This window comes from Ammospiza caudacuta, chromosome 2 (genome assembly GCF_027887145.1).
Source record: "Ammospiza caudacuta isolate bAmmCau1 chromosome 2, bAmmCau1.pri, whole genome shotgun sequence".
In the NCBI taxonomy this organism is placed as follows: Eukaryota; Metazoa; Chordata; class Aves; order Passeriformes; family Passerellidae; genus Ammospiza; species Ammospiza caudacuta.
Genome location: NC_080594.1, coordinates 13686456 through 13712253, shown reverse-complemented (window position 1 = coordinate 13712253; position 25798 = coordinate 13686456). Strand labels below are relative to the sequence as shown.

The 25798-nt window shown below is 34.6% G+C and overlaps 1 protein-coding gene across 1 annotated transcript in view; it reads right to left on the bottom strand.

Moving 5' to 3' along the window:
- The window catches only part of NCAM2 (neural cell adhesion molecule 2), a 270546-nt gene that overhangs the window by 132889 nt on the left and 111859 nt on the right, over nt 1-25798 (bottom strand). Inside the window, exons 2-4 of the mRNA XM_058825545.1 lie at nt 3653-3715; nt 2680-2754; nt 1114-1320 (exon numbers count right to left, since the gene is read on the bottom strand). Of these exons, the coding sequence (XP_058681528.1) occupies nt 1114-1320; nt 2680-2754; nt 3653-3715 (345 nt within the window). The remainder of the gene's footprint in view (nt 1-1113; nt 1321-2679; nt 2755-3652; nt 3716-25798) is intronic.

The following is a 25798-nucleotide window of genomic DNA, read 5'->3' as shown; positions in this document are numbered from 1 at the left end:
TGTCTGACCTCAGAATTATTAAAATTAACACATGCAAATGCTTCTAAAGATTTCTACTTTTCTCAGCATTCTGCTAATGGAGTAACTGACAGTTTTATGCATACAAATGAATTCCTGAAAAATCAAAATCCTTTGATTTGTGAGATTTCAAGCCACCATGTAATCACTTCTAACTGCTACGACTCTCTTATCGGTTGTTTAATTAGAAGATTTTTTTTTATCTTCTTTTTTAATCTATGTCTTTTGTTATCTGAGCTATCTGTACCTCTCAGAAGCAGTGCTTTACCACTCTACTCTGTACTTTTTGTCTCATTGTAATTCCTTCACATTTAAAAAAAACTGTTCTCCAATGAACTTAGATCCTAACTCATGTGATGGGCTGCTGGCATATGCAGCATCTTTCACCAACAAAGACCTTGCCTCACATCTTCACTGCTTGTTTAATGCACAGCTTTTAGGTACTTTTGATTGATCTAAAGAATGTCATACAATGTAGTAATTCAACACTGAGAAAAAAGCTCCTTAAATCTCTCAGAGAATGTCATACTACAATAGAATGCATTTATTTTTCAAATATACTTTTCAAATTGTTGCTTGCAATTGAAATCCATTTTGGTTACTTATCACACTGAGTTTCAATGGCTTATGTCAAAACTCATTCGTAAGGCCAAGAATAGCAAAAGACAGAGATTAAAATAACAATTCAGTAAAAAATCCATTTTTTAAAGTCATATATTGCACTTCCTGCACTTTTATTTATGCACATATTTGTAATATTTTGTAGTTTGTAAACTGTACACACACTTGTAATACGAATTATACTGATCTACTTTTTTCCTCCTATTTTCTAATTTCTTTGAGGGGCAGACAGTGCACCCTCATAAGATGGCATTCTAAAATACAGGAGAAAAGCATGCTACAGTAGTTATAAGTGACCCTCCAATTAATTCAAATCATTTTTCTTAATGTCTACTTACTAAACTGCACGAGATTCAATTATTTGGAAGATAAAATTCAGAGCTTGGGATGATATTTTGAGAGGCTTTACTTTCTCTATGCGAGTGTCTTTTAAAACAGAGTCTTTTATTTGTCAATTGATGGTATTTTACTTACGATAGATCTCCAAAACCACAGTAGCTTCTTGAGTTTGTCCTTTAGCATCTGTTGCTTGGCACCGGTATATGCCAGCATCTTCTATGTTTGCGTTGTAAATGGTGAGGCGTGAGCGGATGCCTTCCTTCTGAACAACCACCCTCTGACTGGAAACGATCTTCTCTCCCTGGGGGTTGTACCAATCTATGGTCTCAGGCTCACCAATGGCTACAAACAAAACCAAAAACGATGCAAATTTAGACATTTAGAAGGGACGTCGTGCAACGCGTATGCCTACGCAATGCACAGTCTGTGCAGTGTCAGGAATTGAAAATGAATTCAGGAAGAATTTTTTCATGGAAAGGGTTGTCAAGCACTGGCTACCTGTCGCAGACATTTCTCCACAGAAATTCTTTATTTCACATTTCTGTGTCTTCGGGAGCCAGAGGCCCCGAAGAGAAGGTAAACAATTATTATCAGCTGCTGTGGAATGCAATAGGATTCACCTTGATTGGCTCATTTTCTATGTTTATAATTAAGAGCCAATCACCAGTTCAAGCCAGGGGACTGAGTCCTTGGCCACAACTTTGTTGTGGGTTCTTTTCTATCTCTTCTTAGCTTAGCTAGCTGCTCTGCAAACCTCTCTCTATATTCTTTTTAGTATAACTATAATGTATTATATCATATATTAATAAATCAAGCCTTCTGATCAAGATACAAGATTCACCGTCTCTCTCTCACCAGCAGCGGCCCACTCAGGTCGCTGTAATAGCTACCCAGGAGGATGGTGGAATCACCCTGGAGGTGCTCAAGGGATGACTGGATATGGCACTCAGTGCCATGCTCTAGTTGTCAAGTTTGTGATCAGTCAAATCTTAGACTTGAGAATCTTGGAGGTCTTTTCCACCTAAGTGATTCTGCAATGTCAGCTAATTGCTAAATTATGCCAGTTGTAAGAAAGACAAGCAGGACAAAACTGCAGGCAGATGTACAATCTTTGAGACAGGGTAAATAGCAGCTAAAGGATTTCAAGAGGGGAGAAAAACCACAGAAAAGTATAAAGTCTTATAGGAAAGAAACAGGCTGACAGTGACTGGATTAACAGGTCAGGTCACCTGGTAATCACAGTGACAGTGTAGTCAGGCCATGTGTCACTGCCAATGGAATATCTCAACTCAGCACCATCAAGGATCCATATCAATCAGCTGAAAATGCAAATTCTCGTTCTCCTGACTGATTACTGCCTCACCAGAAAAAAAATCTCCTTGGATGTCTCATTAGGTTGGAGAGGATTTAATTCTTTAGTTTAAATAAGTGACAATTTTAAACTACAAAAACATCCTAACAGATATAAACTACTTGTACTGATACAGAGAATTCAAATTGATTCAGTGTGCGAAATGAAGAGATCCTAGACTGGAAATGTGAAGCCAGTGAAGTCCTAGTATTTGTCACAGTTCTCAAAAGTCAATGGGAATGTACAACAATATATTAATTTAATATTGTGAAACAACTACTTACTACTAATACATTAAAATTTCAAAATTTAACAAAAATTACATACCTTAAAATTAAATTAATACATACCTGTGCATGTGAAGAACTTGGATTCACCCACACTGAGTTCAACTTTGCTAAGTGAAATTGTTACTTGAAGTAAAGCTGAAAAATATAAAGTAGATTGTAAATTAAATTTGGGAATTTATCAGTTTAAATCTTATATTGGCAGGTTTTTTATTGCTTTCATTCTATATATTGAACCTGTTCTACAAATATGAAATTTTAACTAGACATTTTTATGTTTAGAGCAAAAGTAGATATTGAGATAGAGAAAACAATCTAAATAAGGATGCTACACGATGGACAGCCTTATGTCCCAAACCTGAGGACAAAATTAAACAAGAGGGAAAAAAAATAAAATTTGATAGAAATATACATGAACATAAAACTAGAAATTAAATGAGAAAAAACTGATTGGTAACACAGAGAACAAGGGTAAATCATGCCTGACTAACTCCACCATCTACTAGGATAAATTTCTAAATTTTGTGTACAAGAGAAGAACATTGGGTGGAAATTACCTTGACTCTGTCAAGGCTTTTGGCTTTCCCTCCCAGAATAGTCTCATATTTGAGTGTATTGGATATAAAAAGCAGGGTTTTGTTAGTGGGGCTGGTTGCAGGGGAGGGAGTTCAGAGGTTGTGCTGTGACAGATACAGGCAGTTCCAGCTGGGTCATGATGCAGGACACAACTGAGAGGGCTGAAGGAGTTTGGAGCACCTCTCAGAACACCAGAGAGAGAGACAAGAGGGCCAAAGTGATAAGAGGCGCTCCATGGCACAATTGGCAACACTCCAGGACTCTGGCCAATGCATGAGCCCATGAGAGAGCAAACACATCCTGAAAGGACTGTGATTATCCACAATAAAAAGAAGGAAATGAGTTAGGCAGAAGGAGCTGTGGAAGAAAAGAGTGAAAAGGAAGGAATGACAGAAAGGAACCACTGGGCCCTCAGCCCAGCCCTCTGCATTATCCATCACCTCACTGAATGGATTGTTACCTGCATGGGTGGTGGTAATGAGGTGAGTGAAGGCCAGGAATAGGAGGGACTGGTATCTGGAGTCTGGGAAAGAGGTAGAAAGGTGTTTTCCATAAGTCTCTAGCTTTTTTTATGTGACAAATTTTACCCATAAATATAACTTCAAAACTTGCTAAAACCCACAGCTATTCAGTTCTGTTTATAGGAAAAATTCAAGAAAAGCTGAGCACAGAAAAGCTATCAGGAAAATACTATCCATACATATTAATTTAAGAGAAAAGTGCAGTAAAATAGATTTGCTATTAACTTTTATGTAATTAGGCTTGATAAGCAAGAATTAGACTAGATGCGAATTTTTTGTTCCAATAGTCATATCAAAAGCTACCTGAAAAAAGGCAAAGAAAACTGAAGATTATGTCAGTATCAGTTTCCCAACCTAAACTTAACAGAACTGGGTATTTTCCACAAAAATTCCCCACAAACAAACAGAAAAATTAAACATCAGATACCTGTAAAGCACATAACATTTTTCATGAGATTTCCTGAATTGTGAGTGCTTTTCCTAAGGAGATCATAATTAATTGATTTTTTTAAGTGAATATTAATATTTTATATCCTGTTCCCATAAGAGAAGAGCTAAGAATAAAAAAAAAAAAATTAAAAAATTAAAACCCACAACAAAAAAACAAAAGAGTAAAAAGCCACAAAGAACATATCCTGCCTCAGGCAAAAGTAAATATCAGTGTGCACTCTGCTAAAATCAAAAATTCTCGGCCCATAAAGACAACCAGGAAGACAGCAGGACTGCCTAGTCCAGAAAGAAGCAGAAGGGGACTGTAAAAATGTTGAATCTATTACTACAGAGGAGGGAGTAGTGGAATTTCCAGTGCAACAATGAGGAGCACGGTGAAGGCTCCTTTAGGACACACAGAGCCCTGACAGAAGAAGAGTTGGCTTGTTGTCATCTCTGGTCTTTACACCCATGGTACCAAAAGCAGAAGCAGAACTGATGTGTAAGAAAGGAAACAAATTTAACATAAAGTTTAAATTTTGTTGTAATAAGAATCAAGGAGTAATCAATCATCCAGGAGGCTACTACAAGCCTCATTTCTTTATTTAACTGTCAGGTAAAGCTTTACTATAGCCTCAAGACCTATAATTGCTGGTGGAAAACAAGGTACTAATAAATCAAGCCATGGGGGAACTTGAAGAGCTTAGATATTTATTTCATGTCATATTCTACGTCACCATTTTTCTGATACTGTATTCTTTTAAAGAGCAGTCTTTTACATTTGCTCCAGAAATATATATGTTAGCAGGGAAATATATATATGAAATATATATTTCAGCAGGGTTGCTTCAAGGATAATTGCATTTCTTAATTCCAATAACTGATGTCAAACTATATAAATGCAATAGATTAGGTAATGCATGTTAGCTAGAAAGTAAGAGGTGGCATGATGAGAGGTGTAAAAGCAAGAGAATATTTTCCCTTCAAAAATTAAATAGATATTTGAGATTGCAACACAGCTTTGGCAGAGGTCTCAAATCCAATTAAATTTCTTAGCATGAGTGTAACTACATAAACTCTGTGGAGATTCTAGCTACATCTCTGAAACCAAGAGGAAATATTTTTTTTCTACATATGGTACTTTAATACATATGGTATTTTAATATTCACAAAATAGAAAAATATAAAACCATCTGTCCCATTTTCCCAGCCTCACCATTTTCCTAGCTCTGCTTGATGTAATTAAAAAAATATTGCTTCTTGCAACCTAGAAGTAAAACTATTGCTCAAGTTATTAATCTAGAAATCTCTGCTTTTTAGTAGTCAGGCAAATGAAGCTAGGAGAATACACATTTGTTACTTAATGAAAGCAAAATATTGCAAAGAGACAACACATTCAGAAAATGTCACTGTATTCTGAATCTGTCTCAAGAGCTACAGATAGTATAAGCTGTGATGAAGATGGCAGAAATGTAGTCACAACTCAAATTATTACTGTACTCTACCTAATGGATTAATAAAAAAATTGAGTTCTTTGCATCAGGCTGTTGTGAATCTCTTTAATTACACAGCTGAATGCTTATTTTATCAGATCAGTGGAGATATTGCGAATATTTAGTAGAGGTGCTACCTATGTTAAACTAAGCCCAGAAATAAATAGTACCTCCTTGATAGACCTTGATAGATAGAAAAAGTATGTTCTCTTCCCATGTTTCCAAGAATATCACTTAACTACCTATTCAGAAAAAAAATGAAAAAAGGCAAGATGTAAAAGATCTACTCAAGCAGAAGTCTGGGGAGTGTAATGCCAGTGTAGTACAGCTGTTCTGGGAAAAAGTGAATTCGTTTGGGGCTTCCCTCAGTCTTTGCTACATGTCCAATTTCACAGCAAAATAAAAGAGCACTACTGGAACTAGGTGATACAACCAATCCCTTCCCTTTTGATCAGTCATTATAAAGGAATTATTATCAATTGTAATGCACTAAGAGGATTCTGCTGAATTATTCCTTAATGGTTTTAAAAATCACCAAGGAAGATAAGTAAGAACGGTAATGAGAGGTCCATTTGTACTGCTAAACATGGAGACAGATGACTGCATTCATAAGGACCAATATTTAGTAGACTAATTGATATCAGTCCCATTAGCAGCAGTAGTCCTCGGGTTTCAGAACTAACACCACAAATCTGCCATGGGTGTCTGCTCAGATGCAACAGAAGTGAGGTGCCATCACTGAGAGATAACAAAAATTGCAGCAATAAGTCACTCATGTGTACTTCTACTGTCCCTTAGCAATATATTACAACACGTTCAAAGTGCATACTACACAAATGTACACTTAAATATATAAATATAAAAGATGTAAAAGGTACTAGAAAGGTAAAGAAGAGGATATTTTAGTAAAAATCTGGAAAAAATATTGATTAAAGCTCTTCTTCAACTAATAAACCCACCCAACATCATCTTCTAATTCCATTTCTTAAAAAAAAAAAAATCCCACCCAAGCACTTACTTTTGCCTGCATTGGAAAGACACTAACAACAAAACATATCATATTCTGTTCTAGTTTCCACAATATAAATTGCATACAGCATAGTTGAACAGTTTCATGCTACATCAATATATCTGAATAACTTTTTGAATTTATTTTTCAACCATTAGACGTTACTCAGCTGTACAGGGGTCTTCCTAAACCTGTTGGACTGCAAATTCTTTTCTCAAATGGTAAGGCAGTAAAAAGGAAAGGATGCAGGTCTGAAGACAAAAGAAGGCACAACTTGGGATCAGCATGGAGCTAAGGGAAGCAGTGACAGCTACAGACACCCATTTGGATAGCTTTGGCACTGGCTTCTAAGAAAAACAAGCAGGCAGCAAGATTCAGCTGAGGGGACTGTTTTCTTTGGGAAGGTCCAAATTCTGTTTAGTGTAGGTTCTCTGACAAAAACTACACCTTTCACTATTGGTGTTCTTTCGACTTCATTCAGTAAGCAAGCTTACTTGGGTGATGTGGTTTCGTTTTCGGTAAATTATTTAACTTCTATTTAATATATGCTTAGAAAACTAGGCTTCATTATCCTTGGCATTAAGAAATTAATATGTTTTTAATAGGTATCAAATTCAATCCCAGGGCAACCACTCACCCAATTAATCTTTCTACCCTTCATTATGCAGAATTCCAAGAATATTATGTTCAAGTGCACTGATGCCCGATAAAAGTGAATGGGATTTGAATGAAAATTACACAACCCTTGAAGAAATTGATTCTCCCCTAAAATTCTGATAATTTATAATTTAAATATACTTTGAAACACTATTGAAAAGATATTTTGTGGGGTTTTTTTATTAGAATTGTATTTTAGAGCCTTTTGGACCTCTAAGCTGAAATGAGGAAACATAAACTAGTAAATATGCAATTAACTTGTATATTTACAGATAGTTCAAGGAAATTTTATTTTAGGGCAAATGCTAGAGTTCTTTTTAAAAATATGAATTGTTTAAACTTTCTTAACTACTAATTCAGCAAAGTAAGAAATACAAATCCAAAAAATCATTAAACAAGCCATAAAGTCACATTTCCATTAACAAAAGTTTGATCTAAGCCATCTCCATGAGTAATCAAAAAATTGGGAACAGTATACCACTTCTCTGAATAACTCCATTAAAAAACAATATAAAACACAGTTGAATTAAAGTCTATTTAAAGTTGTTTGCACTTGGGAGGCGGAATGACCCAAGGGAAACCATGTTTGGAGATATCATAATTCACCTAAGGCACTATTGGTTTTTTCACATAAACAAAGAAAACCCCAACACTTTAGACCTTTAAAAAGGGAATGGCATGCAGTCAAATATTACACAAGAGATGACCATTATAGATCATGACGCAGTAATTAAAATTATCATCATTAAACAGCAAACCCACAATGAAATCTTAGGAAAAAAATATAATTTTACCGCATACTGAGATCTCTCTTATATCCAAGTGAACTATCTATGGGGAAAAAATCCTATTATCCTGTCCTGAATATCAGATGATGTTGTTGTTGAGCTTGTAAAGTCTGTGAGACTTGTAGCATTTAAAACCACCTAATGCATTTGCAATCCTTTGGGAACAAAGAGAATGCTGAAGAACAATTTTTTTCTATGTGCGTGAGAACCTAGAGTGAAAAATTAATCCAAACAGACTATTCAAATGCAATTCATTTAATGTTTAAATTTACTCATTGGAATGTACTTTTTGGGGTTTTTTTCCTATCTTTTGCAGGTTAATATAAACTACTCAAAATTTCTTATTCATCCTTTCCTAATATCCCAATATCCTGTAAACAATGTAGTCCTAGTTTTTTCTTATGAATAAAGGCGTATTAACTGGCCTAATATATCCTTCTTCCATTCAATGGAATTGAATGGAAGAAGGATATATTAGGCCAGTTAATACTTGTCTGCAAGTTTTATAAAATCATATGAAAGAAAAACTGTACCTGCAAAGATAATAAACATAAATTTAAACCCTAAAGAGTTTGGTTATTTGCACTTTTCTAGTTGGCTGACTACTAATAAATCATAAAGCATCACTTCTCCATGGTATGACAGTACTGAGAGATGTTACACTCATAATTGCTTGGCAGAAAGTTTCACAATTAATAAAGTAGTTCAGTATAAATGAACTTTCCATTTTATCACATTAGCCTTAATTTGGATTTGTCAGTAGAGAACACAGTTCTGATTTAAAGTTCTAAGGTTTTATTTGAACTACTATGGATTCCTTCTTCAATTTCTGTCTTATAGATTACAGAGTGTTTTATTCTTAGTGAGACAAAACAGTCTTTGTGCCATCATGAATCCGTTTCCTACATCTGTTGAAGCGTCATTTTCCCTGATGAGAGGAGCTGGAAGTCACACAAAGTTCAAACTGCCTTCTGGGCCAGAACAGATGTTGCAGGGGTGAAATGCACAAAGAAAGAGCACCAACACAACCCAGTTTTGTGCAACAAATACTGAATCATAATCAGAAAATCCTCTGTTAAACATTCTTTTCTATGACACTTGCAGCAGAAAAACTTAAATAGATAAGCCATTAGTATCTGAGCAGAGACAGTAAGCAAGTATGAACCAGTCTGCTTGCTACAATTCCATTCAAAAGACTAACCTCAAACAGAAGTTACTCTTTACTGTTCCCCCAAAAGTCAAGCAAAGTACAGTTTAGAAATAAATACATAAATATTGTAGGTGCTATTGAGATTTTCAGGTAGGTTGATAATGGGAGCTCAATTCTTCAAAACTAAAAAGATGGGCAATTGGGTAAAATTGGGTAAATTTTTTTATATAGATTTACAAGCCAAAATATATTTACATATACTTTTAAAAAATACCTAAAGAATATTTATAATTATTTAATATTCCTTGTCATGGCGTAGAAACTTATAAAAAATTAAGATTAATAGATAGAGAAATGAAAAAAATCAATATGATTTATTCACTTAGAATCTGTGCAAGTGAAAGGCACAATAAACATTGGAGGAGTTTAGCTATAAAGTGTCAGGCATGACATGATGCATGTGTTTAATTCTATTTAAATTATTCTAGCTAAATTCAGTAGGGCTTTTTATTATGCATTGGAAGAACAGTGAAGTTTAAAATTCATTTATTAACAGAATATGAAGATATTTTAACTGTAGAGGAACATACTGGGGAGCCTTTATCATGTATTGGTCTCATACACATATGGACGTATTGGTCTCAAACACATATAGATAAATATGTGGAGAAAAAATAGTATAGAATAGGATGATCAAAGTATTATAGAATTCTATTTATCAATTATGAACATCCCCTTAACAAAATCTGCTCAAAAAAATGCTTCCCAAACTGAAAATTATTAAGTTGGGGAATTCCTAATTTCAAAATATCTCCTACACACAAGGTTAATCTTATCAACAAGTGCCTCAATAAAGATACACCAGAAAATTAAGGACCTGAATCATCAAAATAACAGTTTTTAGTAACCTAGATATGTAGAATAAGTGGGAGGTTGGGCATGTGCATTGTGGGTAGAGTTTATTTTTTTAATAATAAATTTCTTTTCCCAAGCAAAAGGCTGTAGGAAAAGAGGCAATGGCCTCCAGTTGCACCATGGGAGGTTTTGATTAGATAGTAAAAAAAAAAAAAAAAATTCCTCACTGAAAGGGTTGTAAAGCACAGAAAAACAATGCCCAGGGAAATGGTGGAGTCACCATCCCTGGAGGTATTGAAAAGATGTGGAGCTGCAGAGGTAAGGGACATGACTTAGTGCTGGGATTGGCAGTGTTCGGTTGAAATGGTTGGACTCAATAATCTTACAGGTCTTTTCCAACCTAAATGTTCTATGGTGTTTTGTTTTTGGGTGTGGGTTTTTTGGTCGTTTTTGTTTTATTTTGTTTTCTTTTTTTAATCTAGTTTAAATTGGATTTAATATAATTTCCAAAAGACAAGTGGTAGAACGCACTAACAAAAATACAGGAATCTTTTTGAACATAGTAAAACACTTTTTTACTTGGTGGTCAAGCACAGGAGCTGGTTGCCTACAGAGGCTGTTGGTTTTCCATCCTCAGAGATACTAAAAACCATGCTGGGCACAGCCCTGAGCAATCTGTTGCTGACCTTCCTCTGAGGAGGGATTGGGACCAGGAGTTTTTTCTGCCTTCCTGCCTCCACTGGTATATGTATGTCTGTGATCTTCAGAACATGAAAATCTAACTTGTTTCTCCTTGCTCCACTGGGCAGCCTTTCATTATAGAACAGTAAATCAAACACAGTACAGAGAAAAAAAAAAAAAAATTACCTGAGGGTCACATTTGTCAAAACCTGCAAACTTGAAGGTAAAGCCACAAACCTTAGAAATGTTTCTGAAAAGAAGCACTCATGCCAAAAGAGTGTCTCATATTTCCCCATTATATTCCATTTTGGTTTTTCTGAGGAAGAAACTTTTTAAAACAGCATTTCTTCATTGTTACTGGGTATTCAGCACAAGTTTGACAATGTGCCAAGACTGTAATTGAACATGGACACCCTAATTGAAAGATACATATGAGCTGCCTGCAGACCAGTAGCAGAAAACATAATACTGAAAAAAGAAAAGAAAAAAAAAACCAAAACAAACAAGCAAAATCACTGCTAAAATTCCTCCTTCAAAATCAGCTAAAAGCCCAAGTGGCCCTTCAAATTGCAGAGGGGTATTGGATTGAGCCAGCATTCATCTAACTACTTGGCATTTATAACCTAAAGTCACAGAACGTACTTCTCAAACTTCAGGCCAAAAACTGTCTGCAAAGTTTCTGTTGAACGTTAAACACATTAACCCTCCCAAAATAACTAATTCAACAATAATTGATAGAAGTAATACAGCGTAAATGTGTCTTAGAAGGAGCCAAGAGCCATTCTTAAGCAATACATAATCTATTCTCACAAAAATGTCTGCTACAAGCACATTCTACAAAGGAGATGTGTGATATTTGTTTCTAATGTGATGTATATATTAAGGGATTTCTCTGGGAAAAAAATAAAATGAAGTTGCTTAAAAATAGTACTGTAATAAAGACAGGGCAAGAAATCATGTCATAGAATTATGGAATCAACATATCCTGATTGATTTAAAAACAAGAGATCTTTGCAACTAAAGGTGCAATGACTCATTTTTCCTCAGTTTTCACTAGAAAAATTCTACAATTAGCCTTAGAGTTCAGAAGTTATTAGGTGAGATTGAAAAAACCAAGAAGAAGTTGTCCACGTACAGGAACCATTGCAATTGCTCGGTGACTGCTGCTAAAATACAGAAATGAACATATAGGTAACAACTTAAATCAGAAAAATATGTAACCTAGATTCAGCACAGAAAGAGCAGTATTTAGGTCATGGCATTTTGAAGAAAACACATTGACTAATCAATGTCTCTGTAGCTAAAAAGAGAGGACTGTAACTCTGATTGAAAGAATTGTGAAACAAACAACTCTATTGGCCGACCTTGCAGGTTTGTCTTTTTTCCTGTAAAAAAGATGACACATGTAAAAATTACTTGTTTCTGAGAAAGGAAATTTCTAGTAAAAAAATGCCTCAAAGGTTACAGTCTCTGTCAGGAGTTGTCTTTACTGTAAATGTAACAGTTCATTACATTTCTTGGAAGTGCATAATGAAATCAGAATATCAATTTCAACTACACATAAGCTCACATTTTTAATTGTGGCAGTTCACAGATATCGTGAAAATGTGACCCAAGGATGGCTGTTTGACATCTGAAGAAAATGAACTAGTGGCTGTTGAGGACAGACATCATCAGGGCATGGAGAAACAGCTACAAGGACTTCCTGCTGCCAGACATTACATCTAAGCAGTGTCTAAATTCAGATTTAAGAACGTGCAGAATTTCTTTTGGAAATAATCACTTTGTCCACGTGGTCCTTTTAAAAGGTAGGTAGTTCTTGAGACATTCCAAGTTGGCTGGAATATGAATTTATGGACTCATCTTTTCACCCAGTGAAGTTTACTTTGAGCCATATTTTTTATTTCCTCATCCTTCCATCACATCCTTAAAAAACTTGAACCTGCATTTTGAAATGCAAGGGTCCACAATCCAAACTCAAAAATATTATCAGCTAGAGGTGATCCTTAAACCAGAAATATTACCCACATCACCTATGTCTTTATAAAAATTTTGTTTAGAAGTGAGGGGTAAGCATAGAATTAGACATTTTGATAAATGCCTCTCTACTGCCCTTATTTTTCTTTACTTTCTACTTCTGGAACTTACAAATAAAGCAATTAAAAACATAGAGTGCATAACTTAGACAATCTTATTTAAAAACATCTTGAAAAATAATTAGTTGTATAAATATATTTTATCTTTCATCAAAACCTTTTTAAAATATTGCCATATTTCTAAGCAACTCAAACATAAAATTATGGTTGTATGAATTTTTAATCTTTCATAGTTTAAAATAGAATAATATTAAGTCAGTGGTGTGTTTGTTCTTGTTATATTCCCTGCTGAAAACCCATTTAAACAAATTTTAGGAACTCATAAATCACATAAATAATGCTAAAAATGCCCAAGAACAGAAAGATATTTAACATTCAATAAAATTGAAAATATTTTAGAAAAATATTCCTTCAGCACAAAGTATTACTCTGAATGGTCAAAACCTGAAGAAATATGAAATTTGTTTGAATAAATGTCTGATTAAAAAGGGCTTTTGCATCATTATTACAGAAGTGTGGCTGTTGAGGATAATATCAGAGCTGGTGTGTGCAGAATGCACTTGTGTTTACAGGTGCCAACATCACAGTCCATTGCAAAGGTGACAGACTTTTATGCACACAACTTCAATAATTAGGAGTGCTCCCAATCCACTTTAAGCAAACAGCTTAGCACTGCATGAAGCATGTTTAATTTTTCAAGAACTTTTCTAGAAACCTTAGCAATACATTAAAAAGATAGTTATATTAAATTATATTAAAGAAAGGATAATCTATTCACGGAAATGATTCAATTAGCTTACAGGTAACTATTATTATTCAGCACAAAGCTGGTCATTTAAATCAACTCCCAGGCTAAATTTGGGATGGGTTAATTGAACTATGAAGTTTGACATTTTCTTTATATCTCTGAAAAACTGACATAAAATCATAGAATTATTTAGGATGGAGGTGACCTCTAAACGTTATATTACCCAACCTTCAGCTCATAGCAAGAATTACCTCCAAACTTAGATTAGATACTTTGGTAAAACAAAAAAAAATTCTCTTTCACATCTGAGTTCATTTAGAACTTTAGATTAGAAGCTGAAATGATTAGAGATGAAATTCTAAAGACCTAAAGGCTTTCCTTCATTTTAAAGGCTTTCCCTCATTATGTCAATTGATTTAGAGCTCGCTGAAAGTATTTGACCATTAGCAAGAATACAATTTAATTTAGTTGTAAATTTATGGCATAAAAAGAAATAATTTAGAAAAAAAAATATAAAAGATAATTTTCTAATTTATTTTAAATATGTTTAACAGCAAAATAATTATTTGTGAGGACATCTGGGCAGGTAGTTTGAGTGAGTTCTTATCCACTTTTCTAGCCAATACTGAGGAGGGCATAACTTTGTAGCTTTGTGTCAAATTTTGGACCTCTGGAAATGTCCAGAAAATGGCTAGATCTTAGAGAAAATGTCTCATGAAAAAATTATGTCAGAATCTGGCTTGTTTATTCTGGGAAGTAGAAGGCAGAGTATCAAGATATTAACTGCCTACAACTTATTTAAGCAAAATTAAAAATATATCAGGGCCAAACTCTTTTCAGGATGAATGTCATTGGACAACTCAAGGCCATGATCCAGAGGAATGTTTGTAATGTAATGTGACACTCTTACTGTAAAGAGGAGATTGGAAGAGATGGGCCCCAAAGATGCTCTCAAATCAAAGTCCTACAATATTTTGGTTCTAAGAGGAAACATCATGAACATTAGGGGACAGGAAAATAAATTAAATTACTTGTTCACTGTCACAGTAAGGAATGGGCACAAAAATCCAGTTAAAAATCTGAAGAAACAATAGCTTCGAGAAAACCTCTCATGAGAAACAGAAAAAAGAAACAAACTGGTTTAACAAGTTAATCAAATCTGAATTATCTCTGAAAGAATAGGAAGAGTCCATCACATCCAAATAGAGAAAAAAGCTTATGCTAAGCTACAACTGTTAGCTATAGCTATAGGCATGCTATAGCTAAGGAAAAAAGAAAAAAAAGTGGCTTTATTTAATGTTTGTAAAGTACCATAAATAGAGGTAGTGTCTGTACAAGATAGTTCACCAAAAGGAACCAAGTTTGCAATTCTAAAATCATGTAATAAGAACAACAGATGGAGCCCTACTCATCAGAGAACCCCCCCCGACTGACCACAGGCAGCTTAGTCCTGGCCAACAAGAACAAAGAAAGCATTTGAAGGATATTTTTCCTATAAAACTCTTTTGAATAATAGGCCACATCTTTAGCTGATGCAAATAAGTATTTTAACATTAATGAGAAACCTCCTTGGAAATTATGTAATAAATATTTAAAATAACAAGAAGATTGAATTTCTAATTATGCTGTTTCCCTGTTGTCATAAAACTAAGTAGTTTGAGTGCAAGACACATGATAAAGCTTTTGATCTTTGGATAAATGTCACAAACATTTCTTAGACATAAAGTACTCCATTATAGCAAAGAAAGGTTTTATTTCACATGTGAGGATTTTCTTCCATATATGCTATGGTCTTTCAAAATCTATGGAATCAAAAAGGAACCACGATACTTAAGAGTTTGATCTGCCACTGAAGCTTAATGTTGGAAAATACAAGTCCTACTGTTAAGTATCCATTCCTGTAATATTCAAAAGCTAAAAATAAAATTATTTGGCAGCTAGTTAAAAGTTACTTCATACATTATTCTTCATGATTTTGAAAATGAGCTTCTATATGTCGAAAAATTATTTTCAAGATAACTGTGTGTGTTTGGGTATGAAACAAATATACTTTTTTTGTACCAAATCACATTTGAATGTTTATTTAGAGATAAACTTTCAGTACCTTTAAACTACAGGATAGAGAGAAGTTTTAAAAATGCATTAGACCTGATAGAAGATAGATCTTACTTGACTTTGGGATGCAATTTAAATGCCTAATAAATTGCTTCATCAACTTTTTTAGCTATTGAAGCATTACTGCTGTCTTTAACATTAGCAATTAACTACGATAATACTTCATTTAGGAAAACAGAACAGCAACCCAGGAAACAGACACCACAAAACAGAAAAGAAATTGGTTGCAACATTTTGCCGCTGTTTAACTGAAATTTCAATAGAAATTTCACAGAAAGTACTCAACATGAAGTCTGATTACTTGTTAAAACTAAGTAAAATTCGGCAGAATTCTTTCCTTATATCTTAACAAGATATATCTTATCTTATCTTATAATTCTTTCCTATATCTTAAACAAGATTTCTGCTGATGTGTTTTTGATATATGCAGCTAAGATACCACTAGAAAAACTGGGAACTGCTAAATGGTTAAAGAGCTGCTAAAATATCACAGAATCACAGAATGGCCTGGGCTGGAAGATGCCATAAAGATCACCTAGTTCCAACTCCTCTGCCATGGGCACCTTCCACTAGACCAGGTTGCCCAAAGCCCCATCCAACCTGGCCTTGATATAAATTCTGGAACTCATCCCAATTCTGGCCCTATGATTAAGTGATTCCTCCTGAGTTCAAATTTTAACAGCATCATTTATATTGTGTGGGAATACTCACACCAGTTTAGATATTGAATTGCACACAGATAAGTGCCTATCAGAAAACAGCCAATCATCTCTGTATTTTAAGAAATGGATGACTTGGCCCCACTTGTGAGGATGTTAATTACAATTCTTAAAATATAGTGCTCAATGTTCCAAATACCTTTCATCAAAGGATCCAGAAGTTGTGCTAAAAATTACCTAAACCATGGACATGATAGGCCTTGAAGAAGATGTAGAATCAAGACAATTTCAAGCTTCTCAACAACTACATTTTCAGTTTAGTTTTGGCCAAACAGAGCAGTCCAATGGAAAACCTTTTAGCTTTTGCTCCAAATATCTTCACTGAAGAAATATACTTGAAAAGAGATAAATGTTTGCAAAGTTTTATGTGGCTTTTGTGGAAAGGAGATGAAACTTCAAAACTTAAATATTAAAAATAGGCAAAGACTTGACAATATTATCACTAGGTATTGGAAGTATTATGGATCACAAAAAACCACTTAAAAACCTAGTTAATCTATCTTAAAGGAGCAACTGCCTATTGAGGTATTATAAAAAACTTAAAATATTGCTGTTAATACAGTGAAAGTATTCTCTTTCACTTGTGCAAAAAAGTCAGAGCAGCCTCATGAGACCTGTCTGGATTATAAAAACTTATAAAGTCTCTGGCATATTCTTTCTGTTTCAAAAAATTAAAAGTTCAAGGAAATGCTTATAAATAAGTGACACTGCCAGAGATCATAGGAAATCAGACTGGCTTTTCAAGCTCTTTTTTTTAACCCTTAAACTCTTTGATCTTTAAATGCTATTGTATGGGTACTAGCAAGTTCGCATCTTTAATTATCTTGATTTAGGAAATTAATTTTCTCTCAAAGGATTCATTTGAAAAACCTTCTAATTGAGAACCAACAGGGTTGCAATTACTATGAAATTAGACAAATGTATAAACAATCTAATGTACCAGACAATTCTGAGTTTTTAAAAATCAATCCTTTCATGATACTATATACATATTTATTAAGGCTGCCATAATCCCCAATTAAATCTTTTATGGGTCAAGTTAGAGCTGACTTAGAGATTCTTAGTACTTTCTGCATTTAAGCCCCAAGTAAACACTAAATTTCAGACTAAAACCCATATAACCGGTCAGGTCAGGTCAGAATTCTGTAGGAAATTGCACTTTGTTGATTTTTTCTACTTCCACTGGAAGTGCTGGCACTTTGGCACCCAAAGGACTGTTTGAAACCTTCAGTTCTAAAATCCCCCATAACATCATAGAATCATAGAATGGCCTGTGTTGGAAGGGACCTCAAAGATTTTCTCTGTCCAGCCCTCAGTCTGGGGAAGAGACACTTTCCACCAGTCTGGGTTGCTCAGAGCTCCAGGATAGGGCAGCCACAGCTGCTCTGGGCAACCTGTGCCAGAGCCTCATTATAGGGAGGAATTTCTTCCCAATATCTAATAGGGAGGAATTTCTTCCTAATATCTAATCTAAACCACCTCTCTGATAGTTTAAAGCTATTCCTCCCTGTCCTGTCACTCCATGCCATTTTAAATAGTCTCTCTCCATCTTTCCTGTGGGCTGCCTTTAGGTACTGGCTGAAATTAGGTTACCCCAAAGCCTTCTCTATTCCAGTCAGAACAATCCCATTTCTCTCAGCTTTTCCTCCCAGCAGAGCTGCTCCATCCCTCTGATGCCCTCGGTGCCTCCTCTGGGCTGGCTGCAGCAGGTCCCTGTCCTTGCTGTGCTGGGAGCCCAGAGCTGGATGCAGCCCTGCAGGTGGGGGCTCAGCAGAGACAAATCATAAGGCAATGGCTCATTTTTCACAGATATTACATACCACCTTCCCAGAACATAAGCCTCTAACATATTATCCCTATGCTTTTCTCACATCCCTTAATTAAACCCTCTTTTTTTTAGAAAGGTGACTATCCTGCTGCATATTTCCAAGAAATCCAAGTATCTCTGATTTTTTGTATGACCTGGAAGTGTTCAAGGCCAGGTTGGATGGGACTCGATCAGCCTGGTCTAGTGAAAAATGTTGGAATGAGATGTATTGGTTAGGTCCATTCCAGCCCAGACTCTTTTATAAGTCTGTTTTTAGTGTCAGGTCTGGCTGAAATTGGCCATGGAATTATATACTTATTAAGAAAAATAACAGAAAAAAGTAGTTGAATGAGCCTAATTTTCTAGGTGTGCAACTTCATGCAATTCAATTATATTTAAATATTTTTTCAGCCACTGAAAATATAAAGACATACTGGTGGCAAAGAAACCTCTCAAAATAATAGCTATAGCAATACTTTTTTTTTTTTTTTTTTTTTTTTTTTTTTTTTTTTTTTTTTGTTCTGCCCTCATGAGAACCTACTTGGAGTACTGCATCCAGGTCTAGGGTCCTTAGTGTAAGCCCTGGACATGCTGGTGACTTCATAGACACTTTCACCTCCCCTTCCTGAGTACAGGATTTGTAAGCCTTAGGAGCTAGGTAGAAAATTATTAAAAAGTGATTAATACTAGGAAGATTTTTTTATATAATAAATTTGAAGGCTTCCTTCCATTCATTAGACCTAATAGACAGTTAAATTCAATGCGACTAACAACAAATTCTTAGAGTCATTTATATGTTACTCTCCCTTTTGCCCATAACAGGATTTTCAGTCTCAGCACTCCAAGGGATTTGAATATGGACCTCTCATTTTAAAAGCTAACATCTCTACCTGAAAGCTACAGGGCAATTTGTGGTGGAGTGCTCTCAGTTTCTCCCCAGAGGATATTTGCTCTGCATAAATATTTAAGCATTTACTGAACAGGAAGTAGAAGCCAGGTGTTCTCTCTTTTACATGAGAATTTTAACATACTGCAGAGCCATTCTCAGCTTCAGGCTGAAATCTGTAGGCAGAGTCCATCTCTCTATATATGATTACTTTGGTCAGATATGGTATGACATCCTGTTACAACTTCAGGAAAAATGTAGTGTTTTATTTTTCACTCCAATGTTTTCATCTATTAAAGAGAAGAAATACTACAAAAGAATTTTACAAAAGTCTTCATTAAATCAGTATCCTAGCACACCTTCTATATAATTCTTGAGAAACAAATAAGTCAGGCAGGATGACATACGGAAGATAGGGGAATTAATTATTCCTTTATGGAATAGAAATAGCAATAGCTTTGTTGTAAGATTCTGTAAGGGTTCAACCTTTCCATGCCACAGCAAATTGAACATATTTATTCCACTGATATAATTAGTATTTTGACTTACTTGTTTTATGGAACTTTATTTTATGAGGCCAGTGGGCAGACACTTTATTGCTCTCTGACCAACCCTGAGATCAGTGCTGTGTTTTTTTGTACAACAGCTCTTTCTGAGCATGTCCCTCTGACAAGAGGAGGGGAACAAATTCCCACTGCATGCTGTATGAAAAATCACTGAAACCAGCTGTAGGACCTGAGGGTCATATGAGCCAGCAAAGCTCTCCAAAAATGCAGCGGAATCAGAGACAGAAAAAAACCCCAAAACTTGGAATATTTGCAGAAAAAATATAATTACTTTCTCCTTTTCTGATAATCTCTATTACCTAAGATAGTAAAAGAGATGAATTATAAAAAAACCCAATGAACTTAGGCTGAATTTTAAAAAGTACTTGGATTGCTATTAGTTAATGAAAACAAAACCTGAAGACCACAATTATTTTATTCATAGTAGTATAGTAGTAGCGCTATAGTGCTCTATAAACACTGTGGGTACCATCTACCATATTTAAATTAGTCTTTTTAAGCAGTATTGCACATGAAATATTGACTGCAGAGGGGATAAACACTCTTGGAGACAATGCATTGTATCCTAAAACAAATATCTAAAATGCATCAGCTGATTAACAACTTCATAGTGCCCTTTCCATTTTTATTTAATTAGTTACAAAAGGAACTTAACAGGAATAGGCTAATATCTCCTTAGAATCATTATACCAAGATACTTGATATATATTTGTACTGTCTAATTTAATATATATTTCCTATATATTGTATGTATGTGTACGTGTATTTGACTTGAATATCAATTATGCATTGACGATAGACATGTATTTGATATATCTTTCTGAGATAACTTGAAAGGTTTGAATTTATGGAAGTGCTGAATATCCAACATTTGGAAATGTTTCTTTATATTTTGATGAAACATGCAAAATCCTTGGTTGGATTAGAAAATAAAGTTCAATTCACCACTGAATATATTAGGAATAAAATAATAGTTTATAAGTGCCCATTTTCACGTTTGGCATTTTCATCTCTCACGTGTTACATGTTGCCTGGCTATCTTCCTTTACCATATCATTAATACAGTCCCCTTTACTAAAATTACTTTGGCTAATCCTTAGCTTTTGGCACATGTTCATGGGTTCAGCAAAATCTGGAATATTTCTGCTACTTAACAAGTTGTACCTTTATATGTAACTCAGTACTGAGTTCCTCACATCTCCTCTGCCATATGGTTTACACAAAGGGTAAGGTTCAGCAGCTTGAGCAAGAGAGGCCAACACTTGGAATATTAAAACTCCTCATTCAATCCAGTCTAAGGAAAAAACCAGCTTTTGCTATATATAAAGCCAGAAACCCAGGAGTCCTTATCTAATATGATACATGAGAATTAAAACTTGAGATAGCATAACATAATATAAAACTGTTTTCTAAAGTATAAAGAAGATTCTCTTAGATTTTTAAGCATATTTTTTAAATGAATAATTATTTTGCCTACTGAACTTACATATTAACAAATACTCTCTAGTTTTACTTAGCTGACCTAATCCATTATGATAGACCATGATATTTTTTTTCTTTCCAGATCATTACCAGAGGAAATACAGGAGAGTTAAATGGTTGTTTTTGAAATTTGGACACATTATGTGTTAACTGTTGACGTTAAGTATTTGCCTGTATTTGTGTATAAATATACAGATATACATAGATATATATACACATACACACACACACACATATATATATATATATATATACATATACACAGACTCTTTTATATACAGACTCATTTAAAAGACTGTATTTTCCAAATGTTACTTATGGCAATGACTGGGAGTAAAACTTCAGCTTCTCTCCTGACTTAACAGAAAACTGATTCAAGGAAGTTATGATGGAAAATAGTTTCACAAATGGCTGATTGTTGGTTGTGCCAACAATCTGAGTTAAGAAACTAAAGGGAGGGAGAAGAGAGAAGGGAATACAGCCAAGTACAAAGACCTAAAGATGTTTCTGTTTCAAATATATGAATGAACTTATATGTGAACTGTCCCTGAAAAATATTTATCAAGAAGAAAAAAAGTTTATGAGAGAGATAGAAAAAACATTCCTTGCCAAAATCAGAGAACACAGCATTACAATTTAACATCCATAGTTTCCTCCACCTGAGACTGGCTACCAACCCCAACAAGGAGTTTGAGCTCTGCACAAGTTAGTCAGTGTTAACATGGCTAACACACGTAGTGCGTTGCTCCTGTGAGCAGAAAATGCATCTTCCACACTCTTCTCTACCCTAAAGAGGTCATTCAACTGCAAAATCTCTCCAATATTATCAGATTAGCTTGAAGAATGTATTCCAGACAAAGAACTCCATGAAAAAAAAAATATTAATTGATCCAGGATATAAATATAACTACTTTGGTGTTCAATTATAAACACATCTTGACATTATTTATTTGAACTAAGCATAATGGAAACAAAAATGCATAAATACAAATTCATCTAAGCTAGTTTAATTGGAGGTATAAAATGAAGGAAAGATGTGGTCTTTGATTTCAAATAAACAAGTTATAACTTCCAGATTACTATAGTAAAATATAGTCTAGAATAAATTAATTTCCTTGAATCCTAATTTTATTACAAAAATACTCTCCTAAAATGACCGTATTTTAGTTTTATTTCATATTTAATCTTCTGGAAAAATCCAAAATAAATAAAACAGCTAGTTTGCTGACTTCACATAGTATCACTCACTTGAACTAGTGTCAGGTGCACATTTTTAATTACATAAATTTGCATTAGTCACATGTTAAGCATCAACTAATAAAATCTAGATAAGGACTAAGCAGAAATAATATTCTAAGTAAATGTCCTGAAAAAAACAGATGTTTAACCAACCTTGGTTATCTGCATGAAAAAGCTGAATTGAAAGTGAAGTGACCGAGCTGAAAAGTGTTCATTTTCCATTCTATTTCCATCATATATTTATCATATCAAGAAAAACCCCTTATTTTCAACATAAAGTACATGCTGGGAGAAAATACAATATGTACTTCCCTGATTATGACATTTTACTAGAGCACCAGTACTTTAGAAAAAGTAGCATAAGCCAGAAGACTCATCTCATTAAGCCAATTCATTTTTCCCTTACAACACAAACCAAGATATTTAATCTGTATTTATGCAGACTAAATCAGGCCTGAAGACTGGAGGTTCAAAGAACTGAAACTATTTACACTGTTTAGATTTGCAAGCCATACTAGTATTAGAAAATGAAAAAGCCAAATCAGATTCTGAAAACTGATTATCATTTTTGACTTTTGTAGGAGTACATGCAACACAATTTGCTCAGAATATTATTTCTACAAAAAGACAAACCAAACCAAAACAAAACAAACAAACAAACCCCCCAAAACATAGGAAACCTAGAGAAATATAATGCTAAGTAAGTTCAATGTAACAGTTATTGCATAAAAGCAAGCCCTATACGGTAGATAATTTCAAATTAGGAGATAAATTTGTTGTCCATACTAAAACATTCACTGCAGAATGCTTTGGTAAAACTGGAAATCAAGAATGGTGCCAAGGGATGCTCAAGGTAGTTGTCAGAGTGTCTCCTTGTAAAAAAAATGTTAAATAAAAAATGTATATAGCTCTTGACAGAAAGCTTCATATTAAAGTTGCTCATCTAAAACTTGGAGGGGGAGGACTGTAATCCTCTCTCCTTCAAACTGGAAACCCTCAGTACCCTGACTTCCAAGTGATAAATTTCAGTGATATCTTAGAAACTCTCTGGTATTTCTGCATCTTGATTACCTACAGTAAATCTAGATCACAATTACAAAAACAGTGAAGAAGGAATAGTCAGATGCCTTGCTCTGGGTCTTCCTTGCCAAAGGGTACAAGGAGAGATGATAAAAAGTTCCTGTGTTGATTAACATCTGCACATTTATAAACTTCATGAGATAAGTTTGTGTGTGGATTTGCTGTGTGCATCACTGAGCACTGGAATTGCTCTGTTAAGTATTTATGGTCAGCTCATTAAAATAGGACAAAATTAACTGAAAAATCTTCTCTGTCCATCTCACCAGCAGAATTCCAGAAGTAGATGGTCTTTGAGAGAGATGGGGTACAAAATGCAAAAGAGGGATATGCAATGACTGCACAACTTAAAGAATTCAAGCTGCAAGCAGAAAAGAATCTCTCTGTAGCATTCCAGTGATAGAGCAAACATCTATTTACAGTAAAGGGCATCTCTTAATCTTTCATTGAAAGGAAAAAAAAAAAAAAAGAAAAAAAAGAAAAAAATATACTCCAATTTCATTCCTGAATTGATTGAGGATGACAAGGGATTTATTAAATTGTGGAACACTTGGTGGTACCTTGACAGTTGTCACTTGCATTTCTTAGTGGTACCTCCCATCTAGTCTGAACTCCAGAGAAGTGTCCTCACTTCCACTATGAATTTGAAGATCTCACAATCAACATTATCCAATTAGAGTGTCAGCACAAAGATTATAGCAACTTCTCAGCCTTCACAGGAACAGGCTTGGAAGCATTTTTCAACATTTCAAGAAGGCATGAGAGAAACAACTCAAAAACCAATTCCCTAAATGACACTGAGAGGAGGAAGGATAAACTCAGTATGCATCAAGTGTAGAAACTGGTGACAGATAAATTAATTTCCTGGCTCAGCTAGAATTCTCAAATCACCTTAGGAGAGCTGTAAATAATTTCTACAGTGCCCTTTACCCAGAAAGAACTCGGTATACAGGAAAATAACCAGGAAGTTTGACTTTTTCAAGCTGCTTCTAGAAATAGCTTTCATCAAAAAGGGCATTCTCACTGACACAATTAACTAGACTATAACTGTAAGTAAATCAGTAGCAGACAGATTACCAGAGACACCAGGCTATGTTCTGCACAGGATTGCAGCTCTTTTATTGGTAGAAGTCCTGTGGATGACACTTCAAAAATTTGAAGGCAATCTTTTATTACAAAACCAAAGATATCTCACTAGGCCAGTGATGGCTCTTTAACCAAACCAAAAGGTAAATTAAATATCTTTTGGTCCATGAAGTGAATTAGAAAGGTAGAAGATGTCTGTCATGGTGAGGCAGAGTTACAGGAACAGCAGGCCCTGTTAAGACAAGAGAAATCCCCACAATTTCTATTTTAATGAAACCATTATTCAGGAACTCTCTCAGGGGGAAGATATATAGTGATTAAATCAATCCAGAACTCAAGCCATGGGGTAGAGCACTGAGGAATTCTAGGTTAGAAATTTATCCCAGAAAAGAAAAAATCTTTTATTTTTCTTTTCTTTTTTTTTTCTTTGTGTTGTTGGAAGACACCAGTTGGAGGAACCCAGTTCATCAAGCTTCCATTATATGGCTATATTACTGAGACATTCATTTTCTTTTTTTTTTTCCTGTTGGTCTCCTGGCTCTTTTGATATGTGTGCTTGTATTATTTGAAACCTGTCACAGTGTCTATCATGATAAAACTTTCAAGGAAAGGTACAAAACCCTGTCTCAGTGCTGAACTCCCTGGGAAAAGAGTTGGAAAGGAATTAATCTCTTCAGCTGCAAAATCCACTTCCAGAGAACTGGCTGCTAATAACTCTGAAGAGGTAATTTATTTTAATAACATGTCCCACAGCCTGATATTAAAAATAACTGAAATTTCACATTTCTCTCACACAAGTAGCTCAGGAAAACTGAAATCCTGGAAGATACTTAAATCTAATAGGCTCAGGCTCCAAATGTAAGGGATAAGGAACAAAAAAAAGCACGTGTTGATGGGTAATAGGTATATTCATGCATGGTAGGAATGTACATGTGACTATTTTTTTTTTTTAATCCAGGTATTTGAAATATGTATGAATTTATGTTTTAGATGTGGCATTTCAGAAGTATACAGTGTTATTCTTCTGGACAAAGGCAAAGAATGGAATATTGTATCAGCTAGCAAAGTCTTTAGAGCCTATTTTTAGTGAGCTGTTCTTTTAAAGAAGATTGGCTTGTGCACAGGAGAGAGGAAGAAGGAAATTGTGCTATCAGAAGGTTGGGATTTGCTGACATTATATTCCATTACCTTGGGAATGACCA